Below are 14462 nucleotides of genomic sequence, written 5' to 3' on the forward strand. Positions count from 1 at the left end.
TTGGATAGGATTCATTTTCCAAATGGCATTTAAGTTGGTCAATTGATTGCAAATGAGATTTTAATATATATATATATTAATGAATGTACATTTTAAAAAGCATTTGAAAATAATGTATTCCAATAATGGCAAAGCTGAATTTTCAGAATCATTGCTAAAGTCTTTAGTGTCACATGATCCTTCAGAAATCATTCTAATATGCTGATTTGCTGGTCAAGATTAGAAACATTTATTATTATTATTAAATGTTAAAAACAGTTGTGCTGCAGTGGCCACGCTGAGCTAGACTCACCTTAATGATTTAATATTCTTATAATGACGGATGCAGTATTCGAACCACCCATTGTTCAAAATTGTTTGAGTATTCGAACCACCAATTGTCATTTTACCCTGAAAGTTGGCAAAAAGGTCTAAATCCATATAAAGGTGCACCAGTCCAGGCAGGAAGCACAACAATTTTGCTTTAGTTACAGTTTTCAAGGTCAAAAATGTGGAGAATTGAATTTGTGAAATCAAGGAGAAACATTGTGAAAAATAATAATATACAGCAATCCCAGATAATTATATCCGGACATGATTTCTCTGAGGACTTCTGAAAAACAATAGGTCATTTAGTCCTTACGTTTTTTTTTGTTTTTTTTTAAAGGTTTTGTGAGAATGCAGATGGAAATTAAATCACATTCCTGTCAGTATACATCTAACCACACATATACCATTAATTACAAACGATCATAAATTGTTCAAACTCAAAGCTAAAATTTCAGGTTTTTGACAAAGCAATAACCTTGACAGCAAGAGCTGATGCTTGGAGATCTCCATCTACAAAAACATTGCTCTATTTATTTTTAGACTGTTTCTGCCTGCTCTTATTTTTCCCTTTATCCAGGAGTCTCACAACCAAGTGCAACCGTGCAAGTCTAATTCTTTAAGGAAAGTGAATCTTTAATCCTGTGGATCAATGGCAGATCAACAAAAGCAGGAGAATTCAACCTGCATGTTGTTTTATAAGGGGACGGGGAAGGCAACAATGCAGATGCAGGAGTCAACTTATAATAAAAAAAAAACAGTGAAATGTATTTTAGCTTTTAAATCACAGCTTTGCTTTTTTCTAGAAAAGTGGGATGCAATAGAGTGCACCTTCCTTCTGGCAAATCCTATGCCAGGTGTGAATCATCTTCCCATTTTGAGATGAAAAAGGAGAAAAGTGCAGGGGGAGATTGAGTCAAGGAACACTGGATAAAATAGTACCGTCTGTGCCTATTTTATCTAAATACAAATATTTGTAATACTTGTGATTATTGTACACTTAAATTATTATTATTATTTTTACATGAATATGGAAATGTCATTAAACGCACTTCAAATAAATGAACTAAGTACAAACGTCTCAGGGGTGCATGTGCACAATCTATGGTTGTTCATGCCATTCTCAGAAAAGTACAATCCGTTAAATGTCAACGCAAAGAGTTTCACTTTTACTTCAATCTTATTTTAAGATTTATACACTCTTAGAGAAAATGGTTCTATACATGTAGCATAGGGTTCTTTACTCAACTCCAAAGGACATTTTATGCTAAAAAGGTTCAATAATGAAAAGTAAGTACCCTTTTGGCACAAAGGTTCTTTGAAGGCTATTTTTCATTCATATATTACATATATTACACATTTTAATCATGCAGATTTTTGGAGGATAAAAACTGAAATGCCACTCTTCGTGTGATATTGATTAATTACATTTTTTTAACCCCCATATCTTGAATTTTGTGATCATTCACACTCATTGCATTTTAGGGGTTCCAAATACGTGGCACTTCAGAACCTTTTAAGGTTCTCTATAGAACCTTTTCTTCTAAGAGTGTATGGCAAATTGTTTCAGCTAGTTCAGGTTGAATCCCAGTAAAATGAAAGTCAAGAATTTAGGTGAGAAATATTACTATTTTGTAATACTGGAATAAAAAAAATAAAATGTATTTTAAAAATATTGCTTAAAAATAAATTATTATTAGCAAAGCAGAGACAAAAAAAATGTAATCTAAAACAAAAACAAACCAAACAAATCAAAACGAAAAACCAAACCAAACAAATCAAAACCAAACCAAAATCAAACAAATCAAAACAAATCAAATCAAAACAAAACAAAACAAAACAAAACAAAACAAAACAAAACACAAAACCAAACAAACAAAACAAACTTCAAATGGATTGGTGGGAATAGAAAGTGGACTAAAGTTAAAGTAAACTTAAAGTAAACAGTTTATTGTTCTCATTATTATTATTATTATTATTATTATTATTTTGTTGCTCAACACTTTCTGATATTAGTTCACAACAAAACTCATATATTTTTTGTTGTATGACTCCATAATCACCGTTATTAAATGACCTCATCAGGTGTATGTGTATTGAGCCTACACTATTTTCAAGTGACATGAACAAAACAAATAAATAACTAATGACAGCTATTTAAACGACAATTCAGCACCAGCCAAAATGTCAAGGTCGTGAGAGCCCTAGCGACAATGACTCACCTGCGTCTTGCCGAGAAGCTTATATGCCAGTTGAACTTTGGTGTAGTGAGAAACCTCAAAGTGCTTGCAGGTTTTGGACAGCGCCACATCTAGTTGTTCCTGCACGGATGAGCATGAAATCAGCAAGATCAGCATAAAAAGTTCAGCGGCTTAATTACAGTGAAAAGGAAAAGCACTTGAAATCCTCATTTTAAGGTTCTAAAATGAACAATCACCACAAATGAATGAGGGCCGTAACAATCTGTGGTTTAAATCACTGATGATACTGAAGGCACGACTTCATTTTGGGCTCAAAAGATAAGCATTCACATCCTTAATGAGTTGGGAACTTGCTCTGGTACAGAAATAGAAAAGTGACATGAATCATTGTAATTTTGGTGGCAGCGCTCTCCGTTGGCACAGGCACCGTGCTATTCACTAACGCGCGTGATGAGACAGCAAATGAGATAAAAAGACGGGGAGGAAGGGAAAAGAAAGACTGAGATACAGATATTAAGAGAGAAACATGAAAGAAGAGGGGAAAAAGAGAGCAAGTCAATGAGTAAAGGAGTTGTATGGGAGGTTGGGTGCCATCCAATTACATTGCCACACAGAAATCTCTGAATAATATAGAAGATGCCATAAACAGCACTGCTGGGGAAATTGTGTGCGTGTGTGTGGCTATGCGTGATTGTGTCGGAATGGGCTTCAATGCAGCTTCCAAGTCCTGAAAGCCAGCAATTTATTTAATAAAACACAGTCCATCTGCCTTGGGGCCTGAGAGACTGAATGCTGGCAGACTGACACCCTGGGTGCCACTGTTAGACGTACAAACGCATGGTCAAGTGTTCCTTCCGATCTGTTTAATTCATATAATGTTGAGGCACTACATCAGGGCAACTGCTGTTTTTAAATCTGTCAAGGGTGCGCGAGTGTTTCCGAAGGGAATAGGGTGATCTGAGATTGAATGTCTGATCTTTATCAATCTCTCTTCTCTTCCTTCTCTGCTCATATCTCTACTGCTAAAATGACTTATGATCTCAACAAAATTAACAATTCTTCTGACTCTCGCATGCTTTTCAAAACTTTCTCCTCTCTTCTCAACCCTCTTCCTCCATCAACCCTAACAGAGGACGATTTTGCCACATTCTTTAGAAATAAAACCACCACCATTAGCGGCCAATTTACCAAACCACAAACTGACACACATATCTTACCAGCAAAAACACACAATCTACCCTCCTTCTCTGTGCTTTCAGAGGCAGAAGTCTCCAAACTACCACGACATTTCTTCCTCAGTTGTGCCTGCACTCACACACATCATAAACACCTCTCTTCAACACGGGTACTTTTACACAGCATTTTAGCAGGCTCGAGTAACCCCACTCTAAATCCATGTGGAAAATTACAGACCGGTATTCCCTTCGTCACAAAGACACTTGAAGTTGTTTTCAACCAGATCTCTTCCTTTCTTACACAGAACAACCTCCTGGACAACAACCAGTCTGGTTTCAAAAGCGGACACTCAATTAAGACTATCCTGCTCTCGGTAATTGAAGCTCTGAGACTGGCAAGAGCAGCTTCCAAATCCTCAGTTCTCATCCTGCTGAATCTGTCTGCTGCCTTTGACACAGTTCACTCCTCTCAATCCTAAAGACGAAGGGCATCTAGGGGACCGCACTCCAATGGTTCAAGTCTGTTCTGGGTTCACCCAACATCTAGGTACTGGGGTGCCTCAGGGCTCAGTGCTTGGACCACTTCTCTTCTCCATCTACATGACATCACTAGGATCTGTGATTCAGAAACATGGCTTTTCCTATCACTGCTACGCTGATGACTCACAACACTACCTCTCATTCAAGCCAGATGATCTGGCAGTAGCTGCTCGCATTTCGGCTGGCCTGACAGTCATTTCAGGCTGGATGAAGGACCACCACTTTCAACTAAACCTTGCGAAGACAGAGTTGCTTGTGGCCCCAGCCAATCCAACACTACTCCACAACTTCTCCATTGAGCTAGGTTCGTCATCCATAACTCCATCAAGGTCAGCCAGGAACTCATTGTACAAGCACTTGTTCTATCTAGACTGGACTTTTGTAATGTTCTCCTGGCTGGTCTTCCAGCTTGCGGTATAAAACCTCTGCAACTTATCCAAAATTCTGCAGCTAGAGTGGTCTTTAACGAGCCGAAGAGAGCACATGTCACTCCTCTCTTCACAAAATTGCAATGATTGCCAGTTGATGCTCTCATCAAAAAACAGAACAACCACTGGCTCTGCTCCCGTTTACCTAAACTCATTACTTCAGACTTAAGTGCCATTCAGAAACTTGGCACTTGGCGCTCTGCAAGTGAACGCTGTCTTGTGGTGGCATCTCAAAGAGGCACTAAATCTCTTTCTCTGACATTTTCCTGGTCTGTTCCCTGCTGGTGGAATTATCTGCCCAACATAACCAGAGCGGCTGAGTCCGTGTCCATTTTCAAGAAACGGCTGAAGACGCATCTTTTTTTGGCAACACTTGATTTACAAATACTAACACTTTAATTCACTAAGACTTGATTCCATCTTCTTTTCTATATCTATTATCTTAAATAAATAAAAAAGGTACTGCATTAGATTAAACTGGGAAGGGTCATAGCACTTGCATATTGTTGTCCTATTGTTAGTTTAACTGCTTCTATTGTTCTCATTTGTAAGTCGCTTTGGATCTGCTAATATAATAAATGTAACTGATTTAATAAGGAAAAGGGTCACTATAGATTCTCACTTTGTCCTGAACCTAAGGATAAAAAATAAAAAATCAAGTCACATACCTCGATTTGTTCCAGAGTGTCTTGCAGTTTGGAATTCAACTCACTGAGGGGAGAAAAAAAAAGACATTGATGTCAAGAGAAACGGTTGCACAAAAAAACAATGTAGATTTAGTGGGCAGCACAGACAACCATTGTATTGTGTTTGCAGAGCAACACAACAAACCACCAAAACCATTATAGCAACATGTTGGAGGAAAAGGCAGCGCCGTCAGAGCAAGAGAGCACTAAACAACACAAAACCAGCACCATGACATTTCTGTGGAAAAAAGGAGGCACTGACATTTGAAAAGCAGGGACGTATTTTTACCGAACATGGCTTCTTGTTTATTATGTGCAGATGGAACAAGACAGATGTGGGCTGTTAGTGTCGAGAGGGATGTGCTAAACTAGTCAGTGGGTTGTCTGAATGAGGGGGAAAAAAAGAAAGAAAAAAAGACTACTCGGTCTTACGAAAGCTATGAATAAAAACTCAGATTTTGTGGTTAGAGTCAACCATACACCAGTCATGTAAAATGAATGAATGTATGAATATATCCAGACTAAAATGTATACCAATATTTATACCAAATCTATACCAATATGTTTAAAAAAATCATACTAGGTTTTCTAAGACTAACCAATATAAATTATTGTAATAAAATAATTGTTTCGGATATTATTATTCCCAAGCGCTTATTTTATAGAAATAGTTTAAGGATTAACATTTTAGTGCAGATTTCCATTACCCGAGAGTAGATGTTAAAACTTCATGCTGATTTATACTAGGCTTTCGCCAAGACAAGCAAAACGAAGATGTAGCTTTACATTAACTATGCTTCTCCATCCATTTACGCTTCTTTCCATATGGTGGTGTGACTCCCCTTCTGTCCGGCGTTAACGGCTGGTGCGTCAGCACACACGACGGCTGCAACTACAGCGTGCTAATGGACCGGAACGACAACCGTCTGGATTGAGCCGAGTAGAGGACATCTCTAGAATCTTCGAGTCCTCAGTGTTTCGTCGACTAGCCCACGACACCTCAAGAGGGCTCGACAGTGACTCTGGCGTCCCAGAGTCACCCCCCTCCGTCCCCCACTGAACTCAGCCCAGCTTACTGACCTCTACATCCCTCCTGCTGCTGAGACTTCACCACAATCTCTCCGCAACCCAACCATACGCGCCAACCCGTTTGACTAAGGCTCTCGAGCCCCACTGGTGCGTTAATGCAGTTTCTGTGGCGACGGTTACGTATGGCATACCACCTATTGCAAAAAAAAATATCTGCCCAACCACCCATCATTCACGCAAAATACACAGGAACGTAATGACTGTAAATACTATACAACCTATCAACAGACTCTTCACGTTTATTCGTAATCTTCACCTCGTGCTCAGGTTTGATAAGGCCACATAAGGGCTAACCAAAAAAGTTTAATATTTGGTTAATAAAACCAAAATATTTATATATAGTTGGGGCTCCATAGTTGGGGAACCATCCAAATAAAGTGTAAGCAGATGTTAAGCAAACAGTCTTCTGATACCCTAATGAGAGTTAGTTGGCATGTACAACGTCTAATGTGGACCATCAAGTTAATGTGTCACCAATTCAAATTACTACTCTCCACTGGAAATACATGACTTCATATCTGTTTAGTTTTTTCTGCTTTTACCATTCAAGCTAGTATTTCGGTTTTGTGCATATTGCTAAGAGAAGGCGACCTGAAATCTGACATTAACTGTTAAATACAGTGGATTTGTTACACAAGTGCTGCATTGATGGTTGTAATAGCAGTGCATTTCTAAATGTATCCCCTTTAAAGCCCCACCAGTAAAAAACTAAAATTAGAAGAAAAAAAATATCAGACCCATTTGATCCTATTAAAGTTGACTAAAAGAGCCAGTGCTGAAATGCAAACCTTTAGCTGCAGTGCCAGCTGAGACTTTTAGCAACATGATACTGGCAGCAACTCTGCCGGTGGCCACGCATAATCATGATCTGACAATTAAGAACAACTGCATTTCATTTCACAAGCTCACTCGGCTTGACATGAGGGATTGCCCGGCCCCTGTGGGCCAGTGCTGTTGAAAGATTAGACAGAATGCATAAAACTTTAATTAATCTACCTCTTCCTTTTCCTCATCCTTCCCCTTTTTCCTCGTTTTCCTTCTCTTTGAAGGCACTGAATGCAAAAAGAGGTGTTCCAGAAAACTGTTCCAATAATCTCTAATTTTACCATAATGCACGATTCTTGGCATGGAGAAAATCGTGCAAAAGCAGGAGGTTACTTAATATGCAACGTTGTTTTTGTGTCGTGCCAAAAAAACCAGCGGTAGAGGACGTGACCTTTTCATGAAGAATCTTATTCCTTCTGACAAATACTTTGCTAGTGTTCTGGACGGGGTATTGTGATGACGGGAAAAGGCAGAAGTTCTTTATCTTTAGTGTGCCTCCATCCATCAGAGTGGGCTCGGACTCAACGTGGGTCCCCCTTTTTCTCCGGGGGGGCCTCAGAGAAAACCCAGCATCACGTCGAGCGGATCAATTACTTCCGACTCGCAGTTCGTCAGCACTTCCCTGAGCCACGCCGTTTCCTTCAGGGAAGCCACACGAAATCACATTTTAATGAGCTTTCGCTACAGGATCTGTCACACAATAAAAACATTTCCATTCAAACAGTCTCATATCAATACCGTGCCATTAGGCAAGAAAGAGCAGAGAGAAGAGACCAAGAAACTTTTTTTTTTCCCATCTCGGTTTACATAAATCCTGTGCTAATAGCATTGGGGCAGTGGTGTTAGATGTGATTAAATTAAAGGATGTTGCTGGATTTGTGGGCGGTGTTTTTAAAAGTTGAGTGTGCTGGGCTGTGAAACTACACCACTAGGCACTTTTGCAGCTTACGTCTCACGTCTCTTTGCAATTAAATCTGCTTTCTTGCACCTGAGTGAGCAGACAACTGAAGTGTCCATTACTGGCAGAATAAGCGCTGAGATATAGTCCATAACTAGCTGCAGGAAAAGAAAGCAATTATTTGAAAAAGTTTCAAAGATATCCTCAAAATTCAAACCAGGTTTAACATTCTGCTTTGAAATGAAGCAACATTTCTCCATGTTGCAACAACACATACCGGTAGTTCATGCCAAGAAAGCAACTGACGGACATCAATCTTTGATCTTAAAGATGTCAAATCACGAAAAAGCAAATTTCCTTTTGATAGTTTGACATAGTAGGAAATACTACAATCAGAACGTAAAACTTTCCATCCAAAAAAAGGATTGGCAAACATTTTTACGGTGAGTAAATAAGATGAACAACAGAGGATCTAATGAAAATGGTTGTTTCTGGTTATGTGAAGGACATGCCAACTTATTTAAAAATAAAGTTGCAAATCATTTCAGTCCGACCTACACTGACGATAAGATAAAACTACTGTTAAACTATTAAATTATTATTATTAATAGTTATGCTTGGGTGGCAAACAATAAAATAACACACTGCAGGTCAAATTGTTGGGGTCTGTTGTAAGTGTAAATGTAATATTTAAAATTTTTATTTATTCCTGTGAATTTTCAGCATCATTACTCCAGTCTTCAGTGTCACATGATCCTTCAAACATCATTCTTATATGCTGATGTGTTGCTCAAAAAAACATTTATTGTTTTCAATGATGAAAACAGTTGCGCTGCTTATTATTTTTTTACTTTTTTGTCTAAACAGTGATTTTGTTCTGGATTTTTAAAATTAAAACGTAGCATTTGTTTGAAATACATATTAATTGTAAGTCTTCACTCTTGCAGAACAAAAGTATTAATTTCCTTTAAAAGAGTCTTACCCCAAACTTTTAAAGGTAGTGTACTGTAAGTGTACTTTAAAAATGAGACAACACCTTTTCAACTCTCAAAACTCAGCTGAGAGTGCTACATGTGGATTGTTTCCACAAAAAAACCTGCTTTGAATGTTTGAAGGTCAGTTAGAAGGCACTTTGAAAACCAGCTTTTGACAGTCTCCCCACAGACAATATGAGTCATATTCCATTTGCTTGCGTTCACAAATCTGTGGGTAATCTTCTTTACGATATACCCTGTCAATTCTCATTCTCTGTAGGTGTGTTAAAAAGTTTGCATTTAAAAAGCAACATCTAAAATCTGAGTATATCTTGGAATTTCAATCTCACCGGCTAAAGAATAAAGTTTGCCTTTAGAAGTAAGTGACATTTCACTCCGTTATATTGACCGCAGGTGTTCGTAGACTTCAGACATTGGGTGCATCTCTTCTAAAACTCCTGTGTTCTGATTCAGGCAGCATTACCCCACAGAGACATCGATATCTGCCCACACAAATGCCTCATGGCTCAGAATCTCAATGCATCTAATTAAACATCTTATCACTTTTCACTGCAGGGATCGAAACGGGGAAAACCACAATACTATCTCCATTTGGATACTGAGATACTAGTACAAAACAAAACCAATTGTCCAAACCCAACTCTGACCTTTTAGAACTTACAGGTAAGTCAATGGTCTCTTTAAAGGTGCATTGCGCAAGTCTCTGAGTTTTTGCAGAACTACGCCCCCTCTGGCAACAAGGAAAACTGCAACCAGAGGTGTGTACGCTCATGGACCACACATACGCATAACCAAAGGAGCATCAGCTGCACAAATCTTTTGTTTACAGTCATAATGTCTTCAGAAGTAATAAAGTTATAAATCTGCAAGTCATTTTAAATATGTGAAATATGTGTAAATTACACACTTATGTGTGAGGGGAAAACAGGGGTAGTAGAAAAATTCGTTTTTTGTTTCCATCTATCTCCATGTTGAACTGTTTTATATGCTTACTGTATGCACTTATGATTGTATTATTATAGAAACATGTTCACGAACAATATAAGTTCTTACTTTGTATAGGATCCCATTTGAGCCCTAGAGCAGATCAGAGATCTCTCCATTTGTTGAAAGCGATGTTGACTCTCGTCTTATTCCGACACCTGGCACTAGACAAAAGTTTTCTTTTCTTTGTCTTACGTGGAGTTACATGAACTACAAGCCAGTCTCTTTGAATCCATCTTCTACTTTTGTCAAAAGTTGACTAAAGTTTTGTCACTCGAGTTGTCTTCGCTGACACGGAGAATGGCAGCGAATACACAAACCTGCCAGACATAGCCAGGTGAGCGTGAACGCGCATGACGTCACACCCAGTCTCAAATTCCATCCCGAATCCCTCTTATTTGTTTTACTATAAAGGCAATTGCAGTGATCAGAGAGTGGCTCATTCAGCCCATCAGGCAATGGTTTAGGCATGTATGGGTTAGAAAAACTGGTATTTTTAACATGAAATGCTGCACAATGCACCTTTAATGATCTGAAACTAGTGCTTCATTCATCTATAAAAATGTTAAATTCGATCTACCACAATTTGGTCCAAATTTCAAGAACCATTCATCCTGAGTTGTAAGTAATGCAGAGGCAGACGTCAACCTTCCCATAGACAAGACGTTTTCACCTACCTCACTGTCAGCTGGTGACTAAATGCCTGAAAAACACAAGACAAGGTGGAAAAACAACACGACAACACAGATGGCTACTACCTCTTAAAGACTACATAATAGCCCGAGTGTTAAAACCCCAGTACATCAAGCCTAAAATGCTTTTTCACTGGGTATCAGTGTAACGCACAAACATATGAGAGCGCTTTATGCATAATTTCATAAGCGGTTAAATGAGGAAGGAGAGCAAGTGGCCTATCAGCTCCACTTTGGCTCCTACTCTCTTATATCACAGCCATGCCTTTATTAAAAGATGTTAAATGTTCCCATTGAAGGTCTTATTATTTCAGCAATGACAGTGCCTTATGGAGAGCATCTATACTTTACCACTCATATTTAACAGTAACAGCCGAGAGCGTAAAATCCAACAGGGAAAATTGGACTGGTTCCTTTTTCAAATTGCATCTCCTTCATTTCAGACTTTTGTGGCCATCCACCTTTCTACAATCAACAACAGCAATGCATGACTATGACTGTAATATCCCCAATTCCAATTTTCCCTCCCCCATTGCATATTTGACAAGAAAAAAAAATACATTTTCATTCCATTCTTCCTTCAAAGGAGGGATTTTCAACAGAAGGAAATCGCATTGAGCAGGTTTCCATGTACTTGCATGGATATCAATGTAGAGCGCGGGCTGACTGGAGGCTGATCAGATAGCAAAAACTTCCTGTGCCAACTTAAACAGAGCAGCGTTGCAGAGTCACAAGAAGGCAGGAAGAAAAAGACTGTGCAAATAAATATGAGAAAGAGAGAGAGAGAGCTAAAGACTGCTCTCTCAGACCACAATCTTATGAGATAAAGACATTCCATTAGTGCGGGTCATGACATATCGATCAGTGGAAAGCTAACAGGTGCATTTACTCCTCGCCATCATACTCAAAGATTAATCTTCACATCTTAAAGCGATAGTTCACTTAGAAATGTATGTTTTATATGTTTTAGCGTCCAAGATGTAGGTGTCTTTGTTTAAACAGTATTTTCAATTTTGATATTTTTAGGTCAAACTGTTCTTGTCTGTCAGTCATATAATGGAGGTCTATGGGGTACACCTCAAAGAGCATGCACAGAGAAGTCCAAATTAAGCATGATTTAATGACTCGTAAATGTAAATTTACATTGATGGCCTAAAACACGAAACGAGCGCTTTGTGTGAGAAAACTAACAGTATTTATATCGTTTTTACCTCTTAATCACAGTCACATCCAAGTGATCTGAGGGAGAGGGCGCTTCTGTATGTGCAAGCTTCAGCAAGCGCTGGCAAGCCCTGGAAAGCGCGGGAAGTGATCCCTCACGCGTGTACGTCACTCATTGTTTACACAGAGATTAGTTAGAGTTTACACAGAAGTGTTACCCTTCACTGTGAAGATCTAAACATATTTAGATATACAGGAAATTGCAATGGAAGACGATTTCAATATATCAACAGAAAACGTCGATTTTTTTTTTTCGCAACCACGCAAGAGATCACTTCCGGCATTTTCCGGTGCTTGCGCAGACGGAAGCGCACGTGCCTTCAGATCACTTGGACGTGGCAAGAGGTAAAAACAATATAAATACTGTTCGTTTTCTCACACAATCCACTCGTTTCGTGTCTTAAGCCATCAATGTGTCAATGTGTATTATTCCATTTATTAGTCATTAACCCATTTAATCCCAAATTTTTTCTTGCAACTTGAGTACATGCATTTTACTCCTTAGACCTCTCTAACACTCAAACAATATGCCTTTTTTGATTTTATGTTGGTTAAGTTAGTGAAATATTAGGTTTTATACTCGGTCACAATAGTGACCGGTGGGAAACTACATACAGTATGGGATGAAGTAATTTTGACCTAATTTTGAATCATATCAATTTCCCATTCATTTCCTATGGAGGTCATTTTTGACCAAAGACTCAAGACTCAACTTTTTTTTTTCAATAAATTTTTTTGTGTGTTCACATACCTACTGCCAGAAATGTCACCAAGCTTCGTAACATTCCGATGAAGCTGTGATTTTTAAAAAAAATTAACTGAATTTATTAGTGTCTATGTGTATAAAAGTGTGTTTGTATGTGTGTGTGTGTGTGTGTGGGTGGGTGTAAATTTTTTGCACTCTTGATGTTGTAGAGTGTCACCCCTTTAATGCGGTATACTTCTTTTAAGAATCGTGGCCGATTTGTAGATTGTTTTTTTTTTAAATTTCCCATTCATTTCCTATGGGTCGGTCATTTCTGACTAAAGACCACGAGTGTGACTATTTTTTTACGACCACTTAGCATGCTCGGATCATGACCTCAAATTTTTTTTGTATTCACATACCAAATGCCAAAAAAGTCACCAAGTATCATAGCCTTCCGTTGAAGCTGTGATTTTTAATAATTCAAAACAGAAAATTATTCGGTCAGAAATGACCGAGGGCCATCAGAGGGTTAAGTACTTGCATCACAATTCTTAACATTATTATTTATAGAGCTGAATAAGTTATATTGTCAGAATCGGACACAAAATCTCATGGCAGGTTCAATGATCACAGTTTGATAACATGGTGCATTATTACAGGGATTAAGGATTTTATTTAAATTTGGTTGGGAGTAAATAAGAGTATTCGATGATTGTATAGAAATTTTTTTTTGTAATAAGTTGGCGTTTACACACACCGTCATAATGCAATTATAATAGGATTTTGGCAAAACTGAGATTAAACTTTACCTCACATAAACGCAATACTTCGATCAAACTAATGCGCTTAAACTCATAATCTTAGCAGCCATATTCACATTAAACTATGTGGCATACGGCAAATTTAATCGCAGTAAACAGGCATGTAAATCCTGTAATCTTATTATTACCGCTCTAAGTGCGCATGTGCTTGTGTTGTTCACACAACTTCATGAATTACATCATTCTGAAGTTTTCTCTTCTACAAATCACTAAACTCTATCAACACAACTCGCTGCACAGTCTTGGCTCCGTATCTTCAGACGGCGTGAAAAACGTGGCGGCAGCGTAGGCAAACCCGGCAATGCGATATGTTCATCACAATGCCAAATAATATCAAGCATATCCTCAAAAAAAATCATCTCTATTCCAACATATATTCAAGTAGCTTCTTATTCCAGATTTTTTTTTTAGGGATGAACTTGATTGTCCATCGAGATTTGATTGGATCATTGGATTTGCTATTGCTGTGATCTCATGAAAGTGACCGGTTGCCCCACCCCCACGCCAGTAAACGCATCATCAGAGAAGAGAAGAAATGTTGTTGCAAGAGGGAGGGGAAGTTTTTGATTAAAGATTAGAGGGCACAGTGTGAATTATCAAAAAAATATTAATGATCTGCACAGATAATTAAAACAGTGCAATATACAATAAATAAATCAAGGTGACTTTAAATAAATGGCTACAAATGTAATCAGTTTATTAAGGGAACTCAGCATCTGGATATCTCACAAATCCTGTCAGCGCTTCTCCACCCACCTTATACAGTTGTAGTGCTTGAATGTGCTGGCGGCCTTTTGGCATTCCAGACACAGCTGGATGGCGCCTGGATAGTCCTCCTCCTATAAAATTAAATGCTCTATTTTACCTGAATATCTTTATCTAGACAATTTTTACAGTGCCAAAATAGAAAAAA

General features: G+C 38.3%; 1 protein-coding gene across 2 annotated transcripts in view; it reads right to left on the reverse strand.

Annotated features, from left to right (window-relative positions):
• Positions 1-14462, reverse strand: part of vps50 (VPS50 EARP/GARPII complex subunit) — a 151363-nt gene that overhangs the window by 108394 nt on the left and 28507 nt on the right. For both annotated transcript variants that reach the window (XM_089123160.1, XM_039680886.2), the window contains exons 9-11: positions 14306-14388; positions 5319-5361; positions 2529-2627 (exon numbers count right to left, since the gene is read on the reverse strand). In XM_089123160.1, coding sequence (XP_088979286.1) covers positions 2529-2627; positions 5319-5361; positions 14306-14388 — 225 coding nt within the window. The remainder of the gene's footprint in view (positions 1-2528; positions 2628-5318; positions 5362-14305; positions 14389-14462) is intronic.

The sequence above is a fragment of the Pimephales promelas genome, chromosome 18 (assembly GCF_988280905.1).
Source record: "Pimephales promelas chromosome 18, fPimPro1.hap1.1, whole genome shotgun sequence".
Taxonomy (NCBI): domain Eukaryota; kingdom Metazoa; phylum Chordata; class Actinopteri; order Cypriniformes; family Leuciscidae; genus Pimephales; species Pimephales promelas.